The 25,242-nt window shown below is 45.1% G+C and overlaps 1 protein-coding gene across 2 annotated transcripts in view; it reads right to left on the reverse strand.

The window, feature by feature from the left end:
* Iqsec2 (IQ motif and Sec7 domain 2) overlaps window positions 1–24,246 on the reverse strand; it is an 84,943-nt gene extending 60,697 nt beyond the window's left edge. For both annotated transcript variants that reach the window (XM_028772623.1, XM_028772624.1), the window contains exons 1-2: window positions 23,306–24,246; window positions 410–439 (exon numbers count right to left, since the gene is read on the reverse strand). In XM_028772623.1, the coding sequence (XP_028628456.1) occupies window positions 410–439; window positions 23,306–24,012 (737 nt within the window). In that variant the 5' untranslated portion in view covers window positions 24,013–24,246. The remainder of the gene's footprint in view (window positions 1–409; window positions 440–23,305) is intronic.
* Window positions 24,247–25,242: the final 996 nt, after the last annotated feature.

Genomic DNA, 25,242 nt, shown 5'->3' on the forward strand with positions numbered 1-25,242 from the left:
CCCAGTGTACCATATATGTTTTAATATCTAGAATGTATCACATCTAAAGACAAAGGGAAACTAAGATGGGGCAAGTCTAGTGTCCATTGTTCCCTTCCCTCCTGGAAGAAGAAAATAGAAAAATTCTTGGGTCTGGAGTTGATGTGTTATGAGCCCCTGAGGTGTGCAGCAAAGCTCTCAAGTCCCCTAGGATGGCAAGGACTGAATGACAGTCTTTAACACCATCATCTCTAAGCCTGCCATATTCTCCCTGTCCTCCCTTCCATTCCATACCCACTTCTAATACCAATGGGGTAATGAACCCTGCCATTGACCCCTACCCACAGATCCCAAAGTAACAACCAGAAAACACCTCCTCCCCAGGCCTAGCCCCATCCCCCAAGTACTACTAAAGAAACGAGGTACTGACCTGACTGTTCTGGAATTCTCACCATCAGACCTGAAAGAGAAACAGGGAAAAAAAAAAAAACAAGAGTCAATATAGGCTCACTACTCTTTCCCCTTCCCCCACATTGAGGTCCAATGTATGTTATGAAAACACACATGTTTCACTCATGCATGGAGGACAACAAGTGCAAAGACCATGATGATGAGTGCTTAGTCAGTTGGAGCAACAGGGAGGAGGACTGGTCGGCTAGTTAAGCAAGCAAAGGGCCATTGAAGGTGTGTTGGAGTCAGAGAACTAGCTGTGATCACAATGAGTGCGGCTTTCCTTGGAGGGTGGCTTCAGAAACAGCCGGAGACATCCAGGTTCAGATATTGTCTCTACTACTTACCATCCCTGTGACTTAGGCAAGCTACTTCATTTCTCTAAGTCTGAGCCTCAGTTTCCTCATTTGTAATACAAGGTTGATCCTCACAGAGTTGTTGGCATGATTAAGCTCTTTGGAACCAAGCAGACAAATGCCAGACATTATTAACAAGATAGAAGAGGCTTTGCCAACTGCCTAGTCCGCGCTGCTTATTTTCCAGATGAACAGACTCAAGCTAAGAGGGTAAATGAATCAGCTGCTAGGCTCCTTTCTACTGTACCGACTGTCTTCTTCTTTATGCATGGCCCCAGATACAAAAGAGGGGTGAAAGAGAATGGAGTGAGGGCCAGCTCTGAGGAAAGCCAGGAAATGAACAAAACCAGGCCCACTCCCCTCTCACTTCTCCTCCCTGAGAAGAGTGTGTGCTGTACAGGCACACATGCCTGGACAAGTGATTAGTCACATGGATAGTATGTGTGCATGTGTGTATGTACATGCACTTGTGTAATGGAGGTTAGGACAGAGAAGCTGCTGTATTGGGAGCAAAAGAAAGAAAGGAAAACTGGGGACCCCGGAAGTACAAGAATTTGGAAAGTCGTCTTCTTCCCTCGTCACCCCACACCTCAGGTCCTCTCCCAGCCTGAGCTGTAAAAGGCACAGAGATGAATATATGAGGCTCTGTCTTCAGCTGAGAGAGCCAAGATATATTCTTAGGTTTCTTGTGGATTTTATCCATATCTATGTTGAGAGGATGATTTTAAAAGAGCATTTTTTTTCAGAGAATGAGTGTACACACACACACACACACACACCATCAAGGTAGAGCAGGCAAGCATCAGGGTGCTAAAGTACGGCCTTTACTAGGGTGCTAAGTGAGTCTGCCTGCTTGAGTGACTGCTTGCTAGCCACATTTATCCTAAAGAAATCACCTTGCTATCTAAGAACCTCAGATTTTTCATTCAGTAAATGGGGAAGTATGGGGTAGTGGCAAGAATTCCTCCCTTCATGGAATGGCTTTGAGGCTTAAAGTGCCTGACACCAAGTGCATGTTCAGCTGATAACAGTGGTACCAACCTGTTGTCTTTTTTGTCCCCTTAAAGGAACAGAGAATCAAGGCCACAGCGGACTTTACTGCAGTTATTAAAACTCTTCATTGCACTCTATAGCAACAAGACAGCTTCCAATTTCCAGCTCAGTTATTCTCAAATATCAAATGTTTAGCCAAATTTCAATGACTCCCCAGCTGCCTACAGAATAGAAGCCAAAACCCTCAGCATCTCTAATGCTAATCACCTGCTCCAAGGAGTCTGGTTTCCGTACAAGCACCCATCTCGGAACCCAGCACACATTTATTCAGTTGACTATACCCTCGGCTCTAACCTGGGAAAGAGAACTGCTCAAGGAGTTCAACTGCATCATCATCATCATGATGAACAATCAATGAGCATCTACTGTGTACCATTCAGAGTATTTCTGCTTCCAAAGAATTTCTGTGATGTGTTACACTACTCAAAATGGCAGTGGGGTTGTCGGGGGCGGGGGTGATGTCCGAGTCCTGATGCAGAGTGTATTGGCTAAGTCTTCTCACACTGGACTGATTCTTCCTTGTTTGGGAGGATATAGCACCCTATGATCCAAAGGGAGGGTGCATCCCACCTCAAGGGTCTGTCACTAAGCACTCAGTATGTTGTATATGGATAACAATTGTGCTGGTCAGTTTTTGTCAATTTGACAGAAACCTAGACATATTTGGGAAGAGAGAATCTTAATTGAGGAAATGCCTTCACTAAATTGGCCTGTAGGCCAAGTCTATGGGACATTTTCTTGATTAAGAAATGGTGTGTGAAGGGACAGCCTATTAGGGGTAGTACCACTCCTGGGCAGGTGGTCCTGGGATGTATAGGAAAGCAGGCTGAGCAAGCTAGAAAAGAATGTTCTTCTATGGCCTCTGTGTCACTTCGTGCCTTGAGTTTCTGCCCTGACTTCCTTTAGTGATCCAAAGATCCAAAGTGAGGGTGCATGTAGAAGCATAAATTGAAGTAAAGCTTTTTCTCCCCAAAAGATTTTATCACATCAATAGAAAACCCAAGATAACAAACATCAATATAGAGTGATCTGGCACCTTTTTGAGGAACAGTGCCTTGAACAACGAACAGTCAATCTGCCTCCTACTTCATGAAGCTAGGCCACCATTCTTCTGGGAGGGAGTAGAAAGTGGTAGGAAGTTAGGATGCATTATGACTTGGTCTGCAGCAGGCAGTGTTAACTCTGGCAAGTCACCTCTCTAAACCTTTGTTCCTTGTCTGTAAAATGATGGAGCTGTATTAGTTGAGTTCTAAGCACTCTTTAGGCTTTAAAACATTCACTTTCTGCCAGGCAATGGTGGCACACATCTTTAATCCCAGCACTTGGGAGGCAGAGGTAGGTGACTGAGTTCAAGGCCAGCGTGGTCTACAGAGAAGGTTCCAGAACAGTCAAAGCTATGGAGATAAACCCTGTCTCAAAACAAACAAAAAATTACTTTCTTCAAAACCCCAATGTTTATTTCTCTTATCAACTAGACTCAACTGTCCACATGTGGAACCAAAGACCCAGAGACCACACCCTACCTTTTTTATTCTTGTCTGTAGAAGAACATGTCCATCTATCTACCTATCTATCCATCTATCTATCCATCTATCTATCCATCCATCCATCCATCTAGCCTATCTATCTATCTATCTATCTATCTATCTATCTATCTATCTATCTATCTGTCTGTCTGTCTGTCTGTCTGTCTATCTACACATGAATATTAGCCCATGTATCATGCCCTCTTTGTGCTCCCCCAGCTCCTTAGGCTACCCTTGGGCTTAATGAGTAGACTTGGATAATAAGACAATAAAATTCCTAAATGCTTGAGAAATCTGGACAGGGAATTTGGGACCCCAGATACCCAGAGTATAGTCTAGAAGGGATGGGGTTCTAATGAACATAGCTCCACAGATACTTGCTTTGTGGGGAGGGGTCTTTGAAGTTTGGAGTCTAGACCTGTGTTTCTTAGGGTAGTCCATGATATTGTGATTTGTAGTAAATTGAGACCCAAGAACCTCCTCTTTTTGCTTCCTTAGCTAGGTCCTGCTTTGTAATTCAGGGATGTGAATCCCTACAGGATCTGTGGCCAGTGCACCTTTCACTGCAAACCCTGCTAAGCAAATGCACTGATTCTCAGGCTATCCATTGGGGTATTTCATTCTTTGGTCTTTCTGTATACTGATCTTCAGTTCTAAATAGCTTTTAAAAAACTGTGTACTAAATGTATTCTTCCACTAGAAAATCCATGAAAACCTTGGGAAAGAGAGGAGAGAAATGTGCATAATTACAACACGGAGGCAGTAACAATTCTGAACAGTTGCTCTATTTCTCTCATTCTCTGCATTTCTCCATGTAGTTAAAATGATTTTGCATTGCATTGTTTTCATTTACATGTTTCCCCACATAACTGCCTAGTCTTCATTACTATTATTCTGATTTGCCATGATATAGTCAATCATCCCCTGAATGTACAGAATGGAAGCAGATAAATTTGTCCATTGATTTAAATTGTGCTTAGGTGGACTTTCTTGACCACAGCTTTAAAGCAACACATGGCTTTTAAGAAACAAACCTTATATCAGCCCAATTGCACACAGCTTATTTCTCTTTCTAGATGATTATTCCCTCTAGCTATGTCTAAATTCATTCATTCATCCCAGTGACACATATTCACTCTGTACTTCTATGAACCAGATCCCAAGCTAGGGCTATGGGAGGAAATGAGGCATAGCTCCAGAACACTAGAAGATGTGTCTCAGTCATGCTTGAAATAGGCAATTTCAGAGCATTAATGGCTGAGAGCGAAGAAGAGGATATCATAAGAGAACAGAGAAGGGTCCCTTAACCCACCCTACAGACATGAACATAAACTCTTTAGATAATATGGTGCCTACACCAGTCATGGAAGATGAATAGCAGTTGCCTAGGATAAAAAAAAAAGGAATGTTCATCTAAACACAATGAGTTAATTAAACTGATTTGTCTCCGTTCCCAAATACTACCAAAATGTGAGTAAATAACAAGAGACAGAAAGAGAAAGTCTAGGTTGCTGACCAGAAGTAAACTATTCTGCTTACAGAACCCCTTCAGTGCTCGGGATTTGGAGGTACTGTACACCTCAGAAGGTGGAGTGAGGTATAAAGCTAAAAATAGTGACTTGCAAAGCTGTCCTCAATGCTGTCCAGTCAGATTCTCTCCACCTCCAGCACCAGGCCAGCAACCGGAGGCTTTGGATTTGAGAACACCAGGTGCAGTAGCAGATGGGATGAAACAGAGCTAAAAGCAAAGGAATCTTCCTTGGGAAATGCTAGTACCCTAACTTCCTGCTAATCTTCTCCTTCCAACAGCAAAGTCGGGTGCACCTGTGTAGTGTCATGGGTGCTACTTTCAAAGCAGCAGCATCCAAAGACACTTAAGTTAGGGTTTCAGTTTTTAAGACTTATTTGTTTTTATTTTATATGTATGAATGTTTTATCTGCATGCATATAAGAGCACTGTGTGTGCACTTGGTGCTGGCAGAGGCTAGAAAAGGAGGCTAAATCCCCTGGAACTGTAATTATAGATTGTTATACATTGCCATGTGGGTGCTAGGAATTGAACCTAAGTCCTCTGCAAGAGCAGCAGGTGCTCTTAACTGCTGACTCATCGCTCCGGCCCCCAAGTTAAGTATATTTTATTTTATATTAAATAAACCTTAATAAAACTCATTATTTTGTTTTTAGGAAACGAAGTTCTAGGCAGTCAAAGATGCTGCAAAGCTGTGTGAGGAAGACCACCAACCTGGAAGGCAGATGGACAAAGAAAACAAACTTAAGAAGGAATCTGAAAGGAACAAAGACAATGAAAATAGAAGAAGACATCTGGAGAGTGAAAAATAGTGAGGGGGCTGGAGAGATGGCTCAGTGGTTAAGACTGTTCTTCCAGAGTTCCTGAGTTCAATTCCCAGCAACCACATGGCAGCTCACGACTGTCTGTAACTGCAAGATTTGATACCCTCACGCTCAGACATACATGCAGGCAAAACACCAATGCACATGAAATATAAATTAATTAATTAATTAATTAGTTAGTTAATTAATTAATTTTTAAAAAAGGAAAAACAGTGAGAGCCAGAATAAAAACGTCAGTGGGATTAGAAAATAAAAGCTGAAAACATATCCTAGGAAAGAAAATAATACAAGAAAGGGAATGACAGAGGGGAAAAGATAAGAAAATTAGAGGATTAATTGAGGAATTCCTCCGTCTAACAATAGGAGCTCCAGAAATAGAAGCCAGAGGAAACAGCAGGAAGGAAATGCTGAAAGCCACAGTATAAGAACGTTTCCCAGAACTGAAGGAATGAAAGGCCACAAGATCAACAAGACAAAGACCCACCTCAAGATATGCAGCTATGCCATTTCAGAATACTGCGTTAAAGAAAAAGATGTTGAATGCTTCTAGAGAAAAAAAAATATGTATAAAAGCTCTTTCTAGAATGTCATTGGCCATTAGGTTTTCTATTGTCCTTGTTCATCATAACTCTCTGCACAAGTCTGAAATAATAATAAAGAAGATGATAGTGGTGGTAGTGAAGGCAAAGATTGCTTCAAACTTTAGACTATAAATATTTGTCTATATTTACTCTTATTTTTCTGAGACAAGATTTCACCAGGTAGCTCTGGCTGCCTCGGAAATCTTGATCTTCCCATTTCTTTCTTCTAAGTGCTAGGATTATAGGCATGTACCACTACACGTGGCTATCACTTTTTAGATGTCATGTTCTAGAACTAAAGAGGCAAAGGTCACTTTATATTTAGATCTTGAAGAAAACAAAGACTACAACTGAAGACTTAAAGACTAGGTAACAGAGTATAAACATTACCCTATAATTGCTGGGAAGCTCCAGGGAGGCTTCACACAAGGTATGCCTCCTTTTAATCCTAAACAAGTATTATATAATCATAATAAATATAATAAGCAGGCATTATTGGCTTATATCATAGACAAGCTTACAATAACCCAAACAATAACAATGCCACTATTTATTATGTGTTTACAATGGTCTGGTACTCACGCTATTCCTAACATCTGTACAAAGTAGTTGTTCTCATCATACAGGTTTAGAAACTGAAGCCTGGTGGAACAATGTGATTCATGCACAACTGCCCAGCTGATAAGTGGTGGATCTCAGTTTAAAATCTATATTTGTCTGATTGCTCGGGTTTTTGAGACAGGACTTTGCTATGCACTGAATGCTTGTGGGGAACTTGTCGTCTTCCTGCTTTAGCCTCTTGAGTCAGCATGTGTCATTATACACGCGCACATCAAATGCCTCTTCAACTGCCACAACTTTTGCTCCTTTCTGTCACAGCAGAGTCAAGAGGCACTTCATCTCTCATACCAGCCTTCAGACTTCGCCTGCCTTCCTTCCCTGTCTCTCATCTCCCCTCCACACAGCATAGCCCAAGGCACCTTATACCAGAAACATTTAGCAAGCACTTTAATTTTTTTTTTTTGGTTTTTTTTTTAAAGATTTATTTATTTATTATATATGAATACACTGTAGCTGTCTCAAGACACACCAGAAGAGGGCATCAGATCTCATTACAGATATTACAGATGGTTGTGAGCCACCATGTGGTTGCTGGGATTTGAACTCAGGACCTCTGGAAGTGCAGTCAGTGCTCTTAACCACTGAGCCATCTCTCCAGCCCTTTTTTTTGGTTTTGTTTTTCGAGACAGGGTTTCTCTGTGTAGCCCTGGCAGTCCTGGAACTCACTCTGTAAACCAGGCTGGCCTCAAACTCTCGAACTCAGAAATCCGCCTGTCTCTGCCTCCCAAGTGCTGGGATTAAAGGCGTGCACCACCACCGCCCGGCTAGCACTTTAATTTTATATTTATTTATTTTTGTTTTATATGTATGAGTGGTTTGCCTGTATGTATGTCTGTGTACCTTCAGAGGCCAGAAGAAGGAGTTGGATCCCCTGAAAGTAGAGTCACAGGTGGTTGTAAGCCACCATGTAGGAGTTGGGAATTGAATTTAGGTCCTCTGGAAGAGCAGCCAGTGTTCTCAACTGCTGAGCTATCTATCTCTCCAGCTACAACAAGTACTTTTAGAAGGGGCAGAAGAAGGGTGCACCCAAAAAAGAAAGTGGAGGTGGGCACAAATATTGCAGATGAATGGAGGGGGAGAGGAAAATGGAATTGGTTCAATTGGCCTTACATTTCTCCTTCTCTGTTGGAGGTACAGGAGTAAGTGTTCAGCTATGATGAAACAGTGTCTGCAGAAGGGTAGGCAGCTAGAGCAAGCCTTCTGTTACAAAAGTCTGAACTCAGCCTCCAAGCCCCTTCTAGTGTGCTTGGAGATCATCTCTGGTCTGCCTGCTTTCACTGCCAGGGTAAAGATGGGCTGCTCCCCAAGCACTTAGTCAATCCTGGAGTGATTGCTCACAGCAGACCAGAAGCCTATCAAATCACAGACAGAGCACCCAGGGAGGTGAAGGAGAAGGTTTGAAGGCTTCATAAGGATGCAATAGCCAGAATGGGGACAGAGCCCAGGTATTTGTTCTTCACCTGAGGTCTAAGCAGAGGAGGTTGAGGGAAGGGATGAGCCAGGGCTGCTAAAGGAATGTTCATGATGCTTTGACCAACAGTAACATAGGGTCAAGATGAGGTCATCAAAGCTTGGCTACTGGGAATGTGGAGTTACTAATATTTCTAGTTTCAATCAGGCTTAGCTGGAGCCAAAGCCTATAACTCAAGAGCATAAATGTATATTGTCTCTCTTCCAGAACTGTAGTAAAACACAAGTAAAGGAATAAAATAAAGTATAAGTATGAGATCATATCAGGAAAGATGGTGGAAGAGGGTTGCATCACTGAGTAAGACATTTCAACAAGTTTCTGAAAGTAAAAACAAGTTAAAAAGAGGACTCGGGGAGTTGAAGGCTCTCAAAGAACACCTCAGAGGGGGCTGGAGCTGAGGAAAGAGCAACTTGGGCCAGGAGAGGCCTAGAAACTCCAGACTTAGCCTTGGTATGTATCAAGAAGAACAGACATAACCAGGGGGGCAAAAGACAAGGGATAAACTGACAACACACAAAATCCTTTCATGCCGGGCGGTGGTGGTGCACGCCTTTAATCCCAGCACTTGGGAGGCAGAGGCAGGCAGATTTCTGAGTTCGAGAGTTAGAGGCTAGCCTAGTCTACAGAGTGAGTTCCAGGACAGCCAGGGCTACACAGAGAAACCCTGTCTCGAAAAACAAAACCAAAAAAAAAAAAAAATTCCTTTCAGGCCAAGGGAGATGGTTTAGCATGTGAAGGTGAAACCTGCCATGCAAGTTTAATGACTTGAGTTTTCTCCCAAGACTTTGCACCATGGACTAAGAAAACTGACTCCTGAAAGTTGTGCTTTGACCTCCATATGTACACCATGAAATGTGAGTGCTTGCACACACACACACACACACACAACCCGTCATCATCATCATCAACAACAACAACAAGAACAACAACAAAATTCTTCCTTCCTTCCTTGTCACTCTAAGTACTGGACTCAAAACACAAGCTGCCTGGCATTCTTGCAAAGGCAAAATGTCACAGGGCTCCTGGAGAAAGGAACTAAGCTATGAGAAATGGATTAGAGTGTCTAGTGACATTTTAGTGGCCCCAAATAAACTGCGTTTCATTTTGGCTTTTGAAAGACATCCACTATAACAATCAGCTCCCTGTTGAATCACCAAGAAAAACCAGCAAGTGGACAAGTGATTCTGGACGTACAAAGAATAAGAGTATATGAAGTCATTCATAGTCTGTAAGGCAGAAAATAGAAGAGAAAAGGTACGTGGCCTAGCAAATCAATCTAGTATGTCTAATATCCAACTTACCAACATTCTAGAAAAGGGAAACCAAAAAGAAAAATGAAATGGAGGGAGCTGACAAAGAAAGAATGTATCAAATAAGAGCATGTTAAAGAAAAAAGATGTAGGGTGGTGGCAGGATGGCTCATCTGGTAGAGGCACTTGCTGCCAAATCAGATGGCCCAAGTTTGGTACTTAAAGCTCACATGGTGGGAGAAGAGAACAGACTCCCTCAGGTTCTTCTCTAACTTTCATGAAAAATGCTGTTTGTGCTCATATGCATGCATGTGCATGTGTGTGCATTTGCACACGATAAATAAATATAAAAAACATAAATAAAGTAAGAAAAGACCAAGACCTTCACACTGAAAGGCTTCCCTGAGACCAAGTAAAGTAAATTGAGAATTAGATCTTGATCTGATTACTGGTTAACACAGGGTTTGGTTTGTATGGTTTTTTTTTTTTTTTTTACCACTTGTGATATGAGCACTTTTCTGTATGCATATTGTGGTTCAGGATGAAAAGAAAACATTTAAATTCTTTCTCTGGCTGGGCATGGTAGCATATGCATGCCCATAACCCCAGCCCTTGGGAGGCAGAGGAGGTAGGATCATAAGTTCCGTACCTGTGTAACTACATAGTAAGACTTAAACATACACATGCGTGAAAATATAACAATAAAAAAGAGAAATGAAGTTACTACCAGAAAAGCTAAATGACAAAAGTGACCATATAGATATGTCTATATCCTGTCTATAATCTCAGTACTTAGGAGATGGAGTCAGGGGGAACTGGAGTTCAAGGTCAGCCTCAGATATATAGCAAGCCTAAAGCTACTTTAGACTTAATGAGATCCTGTCTGAAATAAACAACAGCTAGGCGTGGTGATACATGCACATAATGGCAGAAGTCGGGAGGCAAGGTAGGAAGACCTCAGTGAATCTGAGACCAGTTTGATCTGTAGCAAGTCCAGGCCAACCAGGGCCACTTAGTGAGACTATCTAAAACCAGCAACAACAAAAAAAAGGAGTGGCCACCTCCAGGGGCTAGGAATCAAAAGACAGGCTTCTTTTTGACAAGATCTCTCTAAGTATACTATCCTGGCTTTTTCCACACACACCCCAGAACCCTTCTCCCTTAGCCTCCTAAGAGCTGAGATTACAGCCATGTGCCACTGTGTCTGACAAGACATGGACTTTTTATTCTACAACTCCTCGAGTAACATGCAAAAAATGTGTGTGTGCTGCATGATCTAACTTAGACGTAGAAGCTAGAAAAAAAGTTAATCTCACAGAAATACAGAACAGAACAGTGTTTACCAAGACTGAGAAGAATGAGAAGGAAATGAAGGGAAGATGGTTACTGGGTAAATAAATTCTGGGAGATACAAGAAATATCTTTTATTGTTCTATAGTGCAGATGGATATCAATGGCTGACACAAACTACTGGAATATTTCAAATTAGCTAGAAGAGAGGGTTTTTAATGTTCCCAATACAAAGAGATGTGAATGTTTGAGTATATGCTAATAAGTACCCTGACTGATGATCATACATATTATATACATATATTAAAATGCCACAGTGTATGTAATCAACATGCATAATTACTATGTCAGTTAAAAATAAAAGATAGTATTGAATATATACATTGCTTTGATTTGTGATCACTTTGTTTCTCTTGTATTTGAGATGAGGTCTTGATAGTGTTGCCCAGGTTAGTCTTGAAATTCTGTGCTCAAGTAATCCTCCTGTCTCAGCCTTCCAGCTGGGCTGGGTGCCACCTTGATTGGCCAGTATGCTTTTCAAAATTCTAAAATCAAGTCCCTTTCCTTTTCTGGGATCCCTTTTATCACTCTGTACATACCAAGCAGAGACAGTGATAATTCTCTTGAAATGAGGTTCTGGTCTCCAGTGTTTGCTTCTGTTTAGGGCAGAAGCAAGAGCGGTGGGTACAGGATTGGATACTCTAAACCAGCGGTTTCACAACCTGTTGAGGCCTGACTCCCTGGAGGCTGTCAAACAACCTTTTCACATGGGTCACCTAAGATCATCAGAAAACATAGATATTTACATTATGATTCACAATAGTAGAAAATTATAGTTATGAAATAGCAACGAAAATACTGTTATGGTTGGGGGGGCGTCACCAGAACACAGGAAATTGCATTAAAGGGTCACAGCATTAGGAAGGTTAAGAACCACTGCTCTAAACTAATACTTTTGCTCCCTACAACCATCTATATCGATGCCTTTTCAACCAGCTCAGCCTGCACCACCCTCTTTAAACATCACCATTACCATTCCAAACCTCTCCAGCCTTCCATTTACTCCACTATTTACACCCAGCAATTATTTATACCTGCCTGAGTCATGAAGGATTAAAGGTTACTTATTCCAAGAGCACAGATAAGGACAGACCAGAAATTGAACCAAAAAATAAGATTAGAGAGAGAGAGACAGAGAGACAGAGAGACAGAGAGAGACAGAGAGACAGAGAGAGAGACAGAGAGAGAGAGAGATCAAAACAGATGTTCAGGCTATATTTCAAGTTAACTGGTGGCTAAGGCAGAAAGGAAGACAGGATGAACTATGAGACCCCCCCCGCCGGGCGATGGTGGTGCATGCCTTTAATCCCAGCATTTGGGAGGCAGAGCAGGCAGATCTCTGACTTCGAGAGTTCGAGGCTAGCCTAGTCTACAGAGTGAGTTCCAGGACAGCCAGGGCTACACAGAGAAACCCTGTCTCAAAAAAAACCAAAAAAAAAAGAGAGAGAAAGAGAGAGAGAGAGAGAGAGAGAGAGAGAGAGAGCGCCCCGTATCAGCAAGGAGAAAATATACCATTTTCAGGAAGAGCAAAGCTTAGCCTAGCCCTGGATCCTTCAAATCACTGTCCACAGGAGATTTCAGAAAGAGAATGAAAATGATTGTTTATTGAGCACATCCAAGCATCAGAGATTGCAATTCAAATGATCTCAGTTAATGCCAAGCAGTGGGCATTTTCATTCCATTTTAAAGACCAGGAAATAAAAGCTTATAAAACAGAAAATGGTTTCACAGAGGTCATCTAGCACATTGAAGCAGAGTTTATATTCAAATACAAATCCGTCTTTCTCAAAAACACAGCCCTCCTTTATATAAAAATTGAAACGGGGGGTGTGGGGGTGAGGTGGCCAAGCCTGGCTATCAAGTCAGAAATTGCCTCTGAGCTGTCTCAGATACACCAAACAAATCCTAGCAAGACAAAATCCAGCAGCAAGAAGTTTGGTCCTAAGGAGTCAAAATGGAGCAGAAGGCCAGTTCACCATTCAATCTTCATCCCCAACAAGCCACCCAATCTCTTGGAGTCCTAGCTTTCTTCTTTCTTTCATTTGGGTTTTCTATAAGTAGAAGACAAAACAATCCTTCCTAAGATTTTAGAGCAGGAAGCGGCACATTCGAGGGAAGCTGCTCTGAACACTGGCCTTAATACTAGAGACTCTTGCAGTCAGGACCACTCTTCCCTCTCACACCTCGCATGGCCCTAAACAGTCTTTTGTCTCTTCTGTTCTCAGTCTTCTCACCCGGAAAGGAAGTCTCCTTCAGCCTCACACTTCTGGACCTTCCAGCTCCAACACCTGACATTTACAACCCTGCTGATCATGAATGATTGTTACATTTCTGAGCTCCTGCAGCAGGCTGTGTTCCCTTTTGTCATGGCACTTGAAGAACTTATTGTCATTACCATTCTCTCTCAGGCACCCAAGTGTGCAGGTCTTTCTCTCTCTCTCTCTCTCTCTCTCTCTCTCTCTCTCTTAATGAGATCTACTATCTTAACAAATTGTTTTCTTTTTAAAATTAGTTTCATTGTGCTGTCTTATCTTCCTTTTTTCCTTTTCTTTTCTTTTTTTTATTCTACAGGGCTGTATAGCTTTGGCTGTTCTGCAACTCGAGATTCATCTACCTCTGCTTCTCAAATACTGGGACTAAAGGCTCATTATATAATATTCACATGTGTACTTTTGTCCTTTGCTCATATTCTTTTTTTTTTTTTTGGTTTTTCGAGGCAGGGTTTCTCTGTGTAGCCCTGGCTGTCCTGGAACTCACGCTGCAGACCAGGCTGGCCTCGAACTCAGAAATCCGCCTGCCTCTGCCTCCCAAGTGCTGGGATTCAAGGTGTGCGCCACCACTGCCCGGCCCTTTGCTCATATTCATCCCCCCAATGCGCTCTCTTACTTTTCTCTCCTCCCTCCACTGGTCCCCTTCTTCCCTGCAAATAGTACCATTTTTGCTTTCACATCATATATAATTGTGCATGTACTTGTTCGTGCATATGTGTGTGCGTTGTGTGTGAGCATGCCTGAGGATTGATGTTGAGTGTCTTCCAAATCAACACTTCACCTTATCCTTGAGATAGCATCTCTCCCAGAATTTGGAACTTACTGACTGGTTACACTGACCAGCTGACAAGATTCATGAATCCTCCTGTCTCTACCTCCCCAGCACTGAGATGACAGGGGTGCACCAAAACACCCAGCTTTTAAGTGGGTGCCAGGAATTCTATCTCAGGTCCTCACAATTGCACAACAAGCATTTTACCCACTATGCCATCTCCCTAGCCCATGTCTATCTATAAATATATGTATTACACACACACACACACACACACACACACACACACACACACACACACACACAGAGAGAGAGAGAGAGAGAGAGAGAGAGAGAGAGAGAGAGAGAGAGAGAGAAGATTCTGTGTATGAGAAAAAACATACAAAATTGTCTTTCTGCGTCTGGCTTATTTTGTTTAGCATGATTTCCAGTTCTTTTCATTTCTTCTTACAAATGATACTACATAATTCTTTTTAGGGGTAAATAAAACGGCACTGTTTATATATACACACTTTCTTGATTCATCTGTTAATAGGCATCTGCACTGCTTCCATATCTTGGCTTTTGTGAATAGGAGTGCAGATCTCACAGTCTCCCATCTAGACTGTTATATGACTTCTTCACTAGATGTTTTCAAATCTATCTTATGGCCTGCACCTCTAGGGAGATTGCTCCAAAATGTGACTCTCAATAAATACAGTGTGCAACAGAAGCCTTTCTCCCTAGCTTAAAACCTTAAAGTTCTTATGTCCTCATGATTTAGGCTGACCAATGCTCCAGGATCTCCTCCTCTTTGATAAACCTCCCTGTCTCCAAGGTGCTGCTCTAGTTTGGTTTGACTGATAAAAGTCTTCCTTCTCAGGCCGGGCGGTGGTGGCGCACGCCTTTAATCCCAGCACTTGGGAGGCAGAGGCAGGCGGATTTCTGAGTTCGAGGCCAGCCTGGTCTACAGAGTGAGTTCCAGGACAGCCAGGGCTATACAGAGAAACCCTGTCTCGAAAATCCAAAAAAAAAAAAAAAAAGTCTTCCTTCTCTTTGCACATATGTCATAGATGGATATACTTAGGTTGTTCTCCCTTCCTTAACCTCCCATTTGCCCCCAATTCCCAGCAACCTGCACGTAATCCTCTTTCACCTAGTTAACTCCAACTTGTCCTCTGAGCCTCCATCAGAGACCACCTTCTCTAGGAAGCCTTCCCCAATGGTCTGGGTAGATATCAATCCTTAGGGTTCTTCCTGTCTGTCCCTCTGGCAATATCACATTGAATACTACTTTGGATTCATCTGTTTCCATAACTCCTTTCTCCACCCTGAACCCAGAACTGTGCAGTATGCAGACACACAAATATTTGCTGCATTAATTAACCTCTCTCTTAGAATTGTGGGGAGTGCTTACATGGCCTCTTCCTCTTTCCCCTCATATAGCACAGAGCTTTACAAAGCTATCGTTAGTAATAATGTTTATCAATGAACAAACACAAACTGTGTGCTGAGATTGGCTATGTCATATTCAATTTTCATAAGCACAGTTGAATTGGGTTACTCAAGAAGTAACCCAATTGGCTAACACAGCAGATGTGAAGATGTAAGCTATTCACAATTCTTCCTCATGGCCAATGTTTATTATTCTTCAGGGAATACAACAGAAAATGAATCCAGGGCCTTACACATAGTAAGCAAGAACTACACCATAGTCTCTAATGACAGTAATTCTAACATGGTTATATAGAAGAAAACATTGGCTTGGATGGAGATTTAAAAGAAAATGGTCCCCATAGATCTATAGTGAGTGGCAGTATTAGGAGGTATGGCCTTATTGGAGTAGGTGTGGCTTGTTGGAGTACTTGGCTTTGTTGAAGGAGGTGCTTCACTAGGGGACAGGCTTTGAGGTCTCAGAAGCTCGTCAGTTCTCTTTCTGCTGCCTTCAGATCAAGATGTAGAACTATTGGCTCCTCCAGTACCAAGTCTGCCTGCATGATGACAGGCTTCCCGCCATGACAATAATGGGCTAACCTTCTGAAACTGTGAGCCCCAATTAAATGCTTTCCTTTATAAGAGTTGCTGTGGTCATGGTGTCTGTTCACAGCAATAGAAACCCTAAGACAATTTGATTCAGGCAAGTGTAATACACTGTATCCTGGGATCCAGTAGGAAATCATAAGACCTAGATATGCAGTCATCCTAACCTTTTGAGAAAGCACAAGAATCATACAACTGCACTCTTATTTCCATGCGGCAACTAAAAATAAATGAAACCTATAGTCTAAAAAAAATCACATAATGCCACATAAATGCATCTTCTATGAGTGAAGGGTACATCTCGGGTGATGGTGGTGATTCATTTCCATCTAAAACATGAGAGGAACAATCCCAATCAGTCATATAACTGGCTAGCCATCTTTGTTTTGGCTAAGATTTGATGGACTGTTTTCATGTTGTTTGTCTCACTTCGCCTCTAGGGGGCAGGGAAGTATCATCTATTCCTGTCTAGCCTTAGCTGTTTTCCATTCTAATCAGAACCTTGATGAGTATGAGGAGCAGGCAGGAAACTTTCTGATACACAGAGCTGGGGAGTGGGGGAGGTTTTAGCATGAATCATACATATTCGAAAATGCAGTTTTATCCCCATGTCCTGCTTGGAGAAAAAAAAAACAACAGTTTCTGTAAGTGAAATAATGTTTAGAGTCTCACACAAAGCATACATTCCAGGACTTCCTTCAGATTCTCCCAGGTAGTACTAAGAGCTCCCAGGTCCCAAGAAGCTTCAGCTACTAAGTACCCGAGATGGGCTTCCTGTGTATGTGCTTTCAAGAGTCAGAAAAATTGGACACTTGGTGAGAGAGTAGAGACCAGGAGGAAACTAGACTACTTGGCAAATCATCTTTCCCTAAACAGATTCCCCACTGAGGAGGAAATAAGTCATCTATTCACCGTTCTTCCCTGTGACACTGGTTCCTCCCAGGAACCAAAAAGGCCAAGTCTATTCCCACCCCTTGATACTGTGCCTGGTCTGGGATATACTCTCAAAAAGACTGGATGGATACAAAAAGGGAAAAGAAATGGGAAAATGTATAAATCAATCAACAACTTGTAACCCGACTTGGGTGAACTGCATACAGGTCCTGAACAAGACTGCCTGGTTCATTCAGGAGAGAGGATTTTGCTCCAAGGGTCAAGAATGTGGCATGGCACGGATATGGCATGCTAGGGAGACACAATGATGAGCAGCCTGGTCCATATATCTCTAAAAGTCTCATCCAATTCTGCATCTCTGTCACTATATGAATTGGGAGACCACTGGGTGTAAAAGACAGAAAAGTCATAAGCCAAATGCCTCCAGGGAGCAAGTGGAAACGGCCAAGAGAATTTTGAGGTTGACATTTCTCTCAAAAGGAGTTTAGGATAAAGGAAAACTGAGGTCCTAGGCCATTAGCTCACCAGGACTTAATTAGACATCCCTATGTCTACTCAGAATTGACTGAGAAGTTATGTGTTATGCAAAATACTTCCAAGTTCTTCACTCCTTTGTTATGCCCCCAGCACCAAGCATAGACTCTGATACATAACTTCAATACATGTCAGTTAGAGTTTCTCAACCATCCTAATGCTGCGACCCTTTAATACTGTTCCTTATGTTGTAGAGACTCCCAACCATAAAGTTGTTTTGTGCTACTTCATAACTGCAATTTTGCTACTGTTACGAATTGTAATGTAAATATCTGATATGCAGGGTAGCGGATATGTAACCCCCAAAAGAGTTGCAACCCACAGATTGAGAACCACTGTTTTAGAGGCTAGTAAGAGGCACAAGATGTGAGCAATTATGAAGATATTGTAAAAAGCTAGACCCCCGGGATAGAGAGATGGTTCAGTGGTTAATAGCCTTGGTTGCTCTTATAGCGGACCCAGGTTTAATTCCCAGCACCCATAATCTGTAACTGTCGTCTCAGGGGATCTGATGTTCTCTTCTGGTCTCTACAAGCAGAGCACGTACATGGTGCACAGACACACAGGCAAAACTTCCCTACACAGAAAATAAAAAAATAAACATTAAAAAAGAAAATTAAAAGGCTAACCTGCTCATTGCAAATGTCAGAGATAAACTGAGCATTAAGAAGGACCAACATGAGCTTGGGAGATGGCTCAGTAATTAACAGTATTTGTTGCTCTTCTAGAAGACCTAGGTTTGATTCCCAGCAACTCACATGGCAGCTCACAGCTTCAGTTCCAGGGAATCTAGCACCCTCTTTTGGCCTCCATGGGCACATATGTGGTGCACATACACACATGCAGGCAAAAAAGCCACACACATAAAACAGAATCTTTCTTTAAAAAATGAAGGACCAGCAAATAAACATAGGAGAGGTGTCAGCTAATTCAACCTTAAAACTTCAACCAAAGAGGAGGGAAGAGCATTAGTCAAATCACAGAGGCCTGGGTGGGCTGATGATGGCAGCCCAAGGCTAGGCTAACTCACGCATGGTCTGAGGACAAGAGACTCACAAAAATGAGAGAAAAAGGGGACTCTGTGAACAGAAACAGAAAGAATGAAAACATAGGAGCCAGACTGCAGACATGGCTTGGCTCCAGCTAATCAGAGGCTTAGCAGAAAGACACGGTGGCAAAAAAAATCAGGAGGTAATTGTAAGAGGGAACCTCTGTCGGAGGAAAGCCAGAGTCGTGTCTACAGTCCATGTCTCTAAACTCCACTTATGGCAGGGAACAGTGCATTGAAGGACTGAGAGCCGTACAATTCTAGGTCTCATCAGCAGGCTACTTTACTGCTCCTCTCTGATTCCCCATTTTCTCATCTGAGGATAACAGTAACACCCACCTGGCAAGGGGTCTGTGAAAATGAGATGAGAAATGGGGCTGCCTGATGTGGAAGAATGTCAAGAATGCAACATACAGACTTTGGAGCCTAGCCTTTCCTACTAGCTCTCTTGCAGTCCTGCCACATATTCACTTAGGGACCTTGGCTGTGTTACCTGAAGTTTCTAGACCTCAGTTTCTTCATCCATAAAATGGTGTTAATAACAATTTACATGAAAGGATGCATGTGAAGACAGAATGAATGATTACATGAGAAGCACTTAGAACGAAGTGTCCAGCGCACAGTAAATGCAGTAGAAAAATGTTAGCTATTATTACATAAAGCTGCATAGGATAGTGTCTACCACACAGAAAGCTGAGACTCAATATGAACAGGGCCTCTTCACCATGCTCCAGGCATTTACTCTGCCCCCAGCAAATTCAGAAGCCATAGTAGGTAGGGGGTGGACAGAGAAAGAACAGGCAGCGGACATCAATTGGACACCAGGTGACTATGTACACTTCTTCAAAGCACCTTCCTCTACTGCCCAGGTCATCAAACAGTGGCCTTGCTCACTTTGGTCCCTCTATCCTCTGAGGAACCCCACCCTTTCTGTTCACTTTGTCCTCTGTTCTGTGTCTATGGCCTGACTAAGCTCGAAACCCTGTCTTCCTGGCTAGTGGGAAGAGGGTTCTGCAAGTGCCAAGAGCATGGTGTTTGCTCAGCCTGGTGGCCCCTCCTGCTCTGTGAACACAGCCAAGAAATATTTGTGGATGACAACAACCCCATTCTTGTCCCAGATCTAGACAGAGAAAGCAAGACTCCCAATTCTCCTTAAACTTAGCATTATCATTTTCTTCCATACGAGCATAATGCTCACAACACGGCAGAGGGGACAATAAATAGTTTCCCTCCTGAAAGGAAAGAGAGATACCCTAGAAAAAGAATCCAGCACGCCAAAGAACCAGACTTCCCCCAGAGCCTCTCCCTGGGATGGCTCTCACTTGTTCATTTTGTCAGTGGCCTGGGCCCCTATGGAGGGCAGGCTGACACCCCACCACACGCAGAAGATGATAGTTCAGCAGTGAAGTGGTAGACCATGCATTGCCCTGGGTATCAAGAACACCATGCTGGCGTTCTCTAGGTTCAGTATCTAAATGTGAGCCAGCCTGCATGGGGAGGTGGGTGGAGGGAGGAGGGAGCAGAGGATAGACAGTTACCACCCCACCATACTGGCTTCAGCCCACCACTGCATACAGTAGAGCTAGGCCCATGCAGAAAATGTAGGAACAGAGCTCTCTTCAGCATGGGGCACTCAGCAGTGGGTCCTAGCCTCTATAAATCATTCTAGGTGCCAGAACTGCAGTGTGTGTGTGTGTGTGTGTGTGTGTGTGTGTGTGTGTGTGTGTGTAGGGGGGGGGGGGAGAGACCAAGCTTAACAACCAAAAAAATCTCTTTTTAAATCATGGCAGGAGGTGACAGCTCCACATAAAAAGATCTGAGCATTAGTCAGGATCAACAACTAGTAAGCAAATAACTAAATCCTCATGTACCAGTGACCAGAAGAAGGAGGTAGGGACTCATGTTGCTTTCTGTCACACTAGGAAGACCACACCCAGAGCCTGGCAGCAGAGATTCTGGCTTCCTGGAACCTGTCCAGAAAAGCAGTAGGGAAGGATGTGGGAGTCCTGGGTAAATGATCTGGACATGGATGGGTGATGCCCAAAGCAAAGAAGGCCAAGTTCACAGGAACAGGCGCATGTTGTGTTAGTAGCATGACCTCTGATGGACATCATGTCTCAGAGCCCTAGGTTTCTTATGCTGTGACATGATGGTAGTGACAGATGCACACAGGGTTGTTGGGAGAACTGAGTCTGAGGCAGAACAGGCTCCCAATAAGCTACATCTTGACCCAGGCCTTAGTCTTTCTTCCTAGTCTGTCCACCAGAGGGAGCCTGGGGCCCAACAGAGCCCAGCCTGTACCAGCTCTGCCTGTCCTCCCCCAATGCTGCAGCCTCAGCTGCTGAACTCCCACCCTGCCTGCCCGCGCTTCCAACAGCAGCCTTCTCACCCACTCCTTACAAACCCAGAACAGGCCTAGCAGGGGAGTCGCTTGCAGCAGCACTGGTTACAGCAATGGCTACAGGTTCTCCTGACACCTGGCAAGGAGGAAGGTGGGAAAGAGAAAGACAGCTGTCTTTTCTCCTCATCAACTCCTCCACTCATTCCAGACCCATCTCTTCTAGTTCAAAACCTGGAGATACCTAAGGCTCTTTTGGCTTTTCCCAGTTCAGTACCTCAGCAGGTCCTGAGGCCAAGACTCCTAGGGATAGTTAAGCTGTAGGGAACAAGTAACATGCCTTTAAGACAGGCAGATTTAGATTCTAGTCCCAGCTCCATTAGCAACTAGTAGCATAACCTTGAATAAGGCCCCTTCATCTTGAAGCCTCAGTTTCTCCCTCTTTAAAATGGAGTTGCTGATGCTCACTGAGTGGGCTTGGCTGTGAAGTCCAAAGGAAGCAATCATAGATAGGCAAGCAGTTAATATATGGTTGAGAGAAATCCAAAGTGCTATTTAAACCTCTTTATTAGGCAGTGGGAAATGTGATGCAAGGGATTCCAACAAGCAACCTGGAAAGTGTACAAAAAGAAGGAAGGAGTCAGAAGCAGGCCCGCAAGGATGGCAGAAGGGCAAATGGGCTTCCAGCCAGCCAAGAAATTCAGACCTATGTCTGCAGGGTGGAGAATCTGAGAGCAATGGAATTCTGAAATTGAGAAAGATTCAGGTCCTTTCACTGGGCTTAATGCCCAAATCAGGAACTATATGCTTCCTCCAGCTCTTAGACCCCCTTTAGACTTCGACTGGACCAGTCGGGCCAGCCACCACCCCCATCCCTTGAGGCAATGTACTGCATCACAACTGGCTAGGTTGAAAAGTTCTCTTGATTTTATCTCAAATGTTCCCTCTGTTCCTGAATTTGCTCCCTGGAGCCATACATATTGAGGTTGCTCCTTCCATCACAGGCCTGATCCCTCTAGAGAAGTCTGCAACCAGTCTCAAGGACCACAATGCCCCATCCAGTCTTTCTCTGCCCCTCATTCTGGGGCTGTCCCTCCATCCCAACACTCAGCTGAGGGTGCACTGCAGTGGAGCCCAGCCAAGCCCTCAAGCTGCAGCTGCTGCTCCTGGGGCCCAGCCATCTCAACCCAGCACCCCAGCCTGCTGCCTCACCATGGGGGAGTTGCAGAGAGCTGTCTCCCGGCAGATTTCCTGAGGCAGAAGGCTTCCCCACCCCCAGCCCAGCCTCCAAGAGACACTCCACTAGTTGTGGCACATGGTAGGACCAGCTGAGCAGTGAGAGGAGGGGGAAGCCTGTCCATTTGCTAAAGGACTTCAGACTTGCTCTTTGGTGTGGCTGGGTTAGTAATATACCCATTGAATCTCAGTTGGCAGTCCCTGCCTTTAAAAAAAAATATAGGGGAAATGATGGACTGACAGAAGAAGGGACTCAGTCAAGGTCACAAAGCCAATCTGCAACAGAGCTGGAAGGGGAACCCAGTTCTCCCATCTCCCAGTTCAGTGTTCTTTAGTATAGCAGCAAAGCAATAGGAGGGCCTTTAGGGTATCCCTGTGAGCCTTCGTGCCCTTGACTCACAGACTAATACATTTGTCCCAACCATCACACAATAGGATCTACATGGGTAAAGTAGACCCTGTTCATGTCCCATCAACTCAGAAAATTTCCTAACCTGTCTCAGACACATGTACAGACCCCAACACAGGAACTGAAGCTGATCCAACAGATGGGAGATCTATGGACTTCCCTTCCTGGTAGGGCTCTTTAAATGGGTGTTGTTTTTCTTGAAGGGTGGAGACCAGCTGGACTTTGAGAAACTAACCGAGGGCCTAGCCTCCATCTTTGCTCCCCCATCTTTGCCACCATCACCCCCCCTCCCCATGCCAAGATGTGCTGCAGTTTCCCTCAGAGGGATGTCTAAGCAGCCAGAAACCATTCTGGTCCCCACCTGCCTCGAGACAAGATCACTCCCCTCCCCCCAAAAAAGGTGTGTAGGAGTGTTTCTCTCTTTGGGGGTTTTGAGTTGATACCACCTCTGTCTAAAAATTTAATCCATCCTCTGGAAAGGATACAGCTAGGGGCTGAAGAAGTGGAGGGAGGTAGTAGGGATTGCTTCAGTCTCTAACTGGCCTTGGTTCTACAGGGGAGAAAAAAAAAAAAAAAAAAAGAAGCAGCAGCAGCCAGCACTCATCTGACCAAACCAATGTGTGGTGGCTAGGGAAAGCATGTCAGCTGGCTGAGGAGAACCTTCTCCCGGTTGGGACAGGCGAAGCAGGAAATGGGATCAGGCATGGGCTTCATATACTTTATCTGCCAGCTAAGTTGGAGAGGGATCTAGAGGAGAAGGGATGGGTGGGGTGGGGGCTGCAAACACATTTCTTACTTTCTCTGGAGGGTTGTAGCTGGGCTGGTGCTGGTACTGGTGCTGTGACCTCCGCCCGCGCCAGGGCTGGAGCTTCTGGATGCGCCACGGCTCAACTGGCCCCGCTCCCGCGGCGGCCGCTGCCCCACGCCCACCGCCGCGGAATAGCCGGCTTCCTTCTCTCGGCCCGGGTGCGCTGGCCCAGCCTCCCTCCCGCCACGCTCGCGACCCAGGGCTGGGTTCTCATGGTGCAGGTGGCACTGGGCTACGTCGCGCTCGCGGGCTGTGTAACCGGTAGTGTCCTGGAGCTGATAGGAGGCTTCTCGCTCCTTATCCCGATAGATAGCTTCCCGGTTCTGGTAAGCGCCATCCCGGTTCGGGTAGCCCACGTCCCGGGACGCCTGGTGGAACTGGCTCTCTCGCAGCTCGCGGTGGTGGAACTGGGTCTCACGCAGGTTCTGGTACTGGCTCTCGCGGCCAGGACTATCCCGCGCGCCAAGGGGGTCCCGGTGCAGTTCCCCACGGTGCAGCTGGCTCTCCTCCCGCAGGTCGCGGTTCTCCTGGGTGAGCTGGTCCAACTGGCCCTCCAGCTCTTCTATGCGCCGCCGCTGGGTCTCCAACAGCTGCTGCTGACTCTCGATGATGTTGTTCAGCTCCAGCAGGTACTCCACCGCCCGGTTGGGGCTCTCAGATCCCGGGCCACCCGGGGGACCGGACCCCGCCTCCATTCTGGCGGCCCAGGGACAGGGGAACGGGCAGGAGAGCCCAGTCCCCGCTCGCTCACGGCGCCACCCTCCCCCGGGCCCAGCCGGGGGAGGGGGCCGGCGGGACGCAAGGGCGCGCACCGGGCTCGGGGGCCCGGGGGCCCTAGGGGGCCCGGGAGACAGCGCTGGGGCTGGCGGTACGGGGCGCAGGAGCTGAGGCTACCGCTGCCGCCGCCGCCACCGCCACCGCCACCGCCAGGGCTGGGAAGGACGCGGCCCACGGCGCTCCGCCCGCTGCGGAGTCACTGCGCAGCGCGGCCGCGCGGGACCGCCCCGGCCGCCGGCCCGCCCCCCGCCCCTGCCCCCACCCAGCTCTCCCGACCCGCCCCCGCGCGCCCCACCTGCAGTAGCCACCAGCACCCTAGCTGGACCAGCCCCAAGGCACTGGCACCTCAGCTGGATGCCAGCCTTAGCTCAGCCTGCAGGAGGTATCTCCATTCCAGCTGTCCCGGGGTCTACACCTAACAGTCTAATGAAGTCCCCCAACCTATTCTAACATGCACTTGTCCAACAGGCCCAAGACCCAAGCCGTCAAAACACCCAGCCCAGGCAGTCTCCAGACTCAGCCAACTCAGACTTCCAATCCCTCAGTCTGCCAACTCCATTCAATATCCCATTCCCTATCCCAGCTGGCTTCTTGTTTCAGATGATCTCCTTCCAGCTCCATGACAATCTCTTGATTTTTCATTACAACTAGTCAAAGTCTATAGACCATTATACCGTCTCTGTACTTCTTGTGTTTCTCTAACCTTGTGATCCTCCAGCCCACCCAGTCTATAGTTCCCTATTCCAGGCAGTCCTTGGAATTCAACTCTCACCACCACCACCACCCACACACATGTAACCAGTCATTTACCTCCAGCTAGCCTCTAAATTCTCCATCCAAATCAATGCTCAGCTTCTCAATCCTATCTGACCCCAAGATTCCCTATATAATCCAGTTACTGGGTCTTTTGACCAAGGCCTTTTTGACAACGGTCTTTTGAGCATTGATGATCAATTCCAACAAGCCCCAGGACTCCTCCATTAGAGTCAGACTTGATGTCAAAGTATCTTTCTTTATCCGTCATTTTCTAATCCCCATGGAAATGGCATCTTCATTCATTCCACCATTGCCAATCAGTGAAGTTTTATCTTTCCATCAAGACTTGAATCAAATTCTCAGCATGGGTTTATAATACCTGTGCTTAGCCG

Source organism: Grammomys surdaster, unplaced genomic scaffold (genome assembly GCF_004785775.1).
Source record: "Grammomys surdaster isolate TR1022 unplaced genomic scaffold, NIH_TR_1.0 216, whole genome shotgun sequence".
Classification (NCBI taxonomy): domain Eukaryota; kingdom Metazoa; phylum Chordata; class Mammalia; order Rodentia; family Muridae; genus Grammomys; species Grammomys surdaster.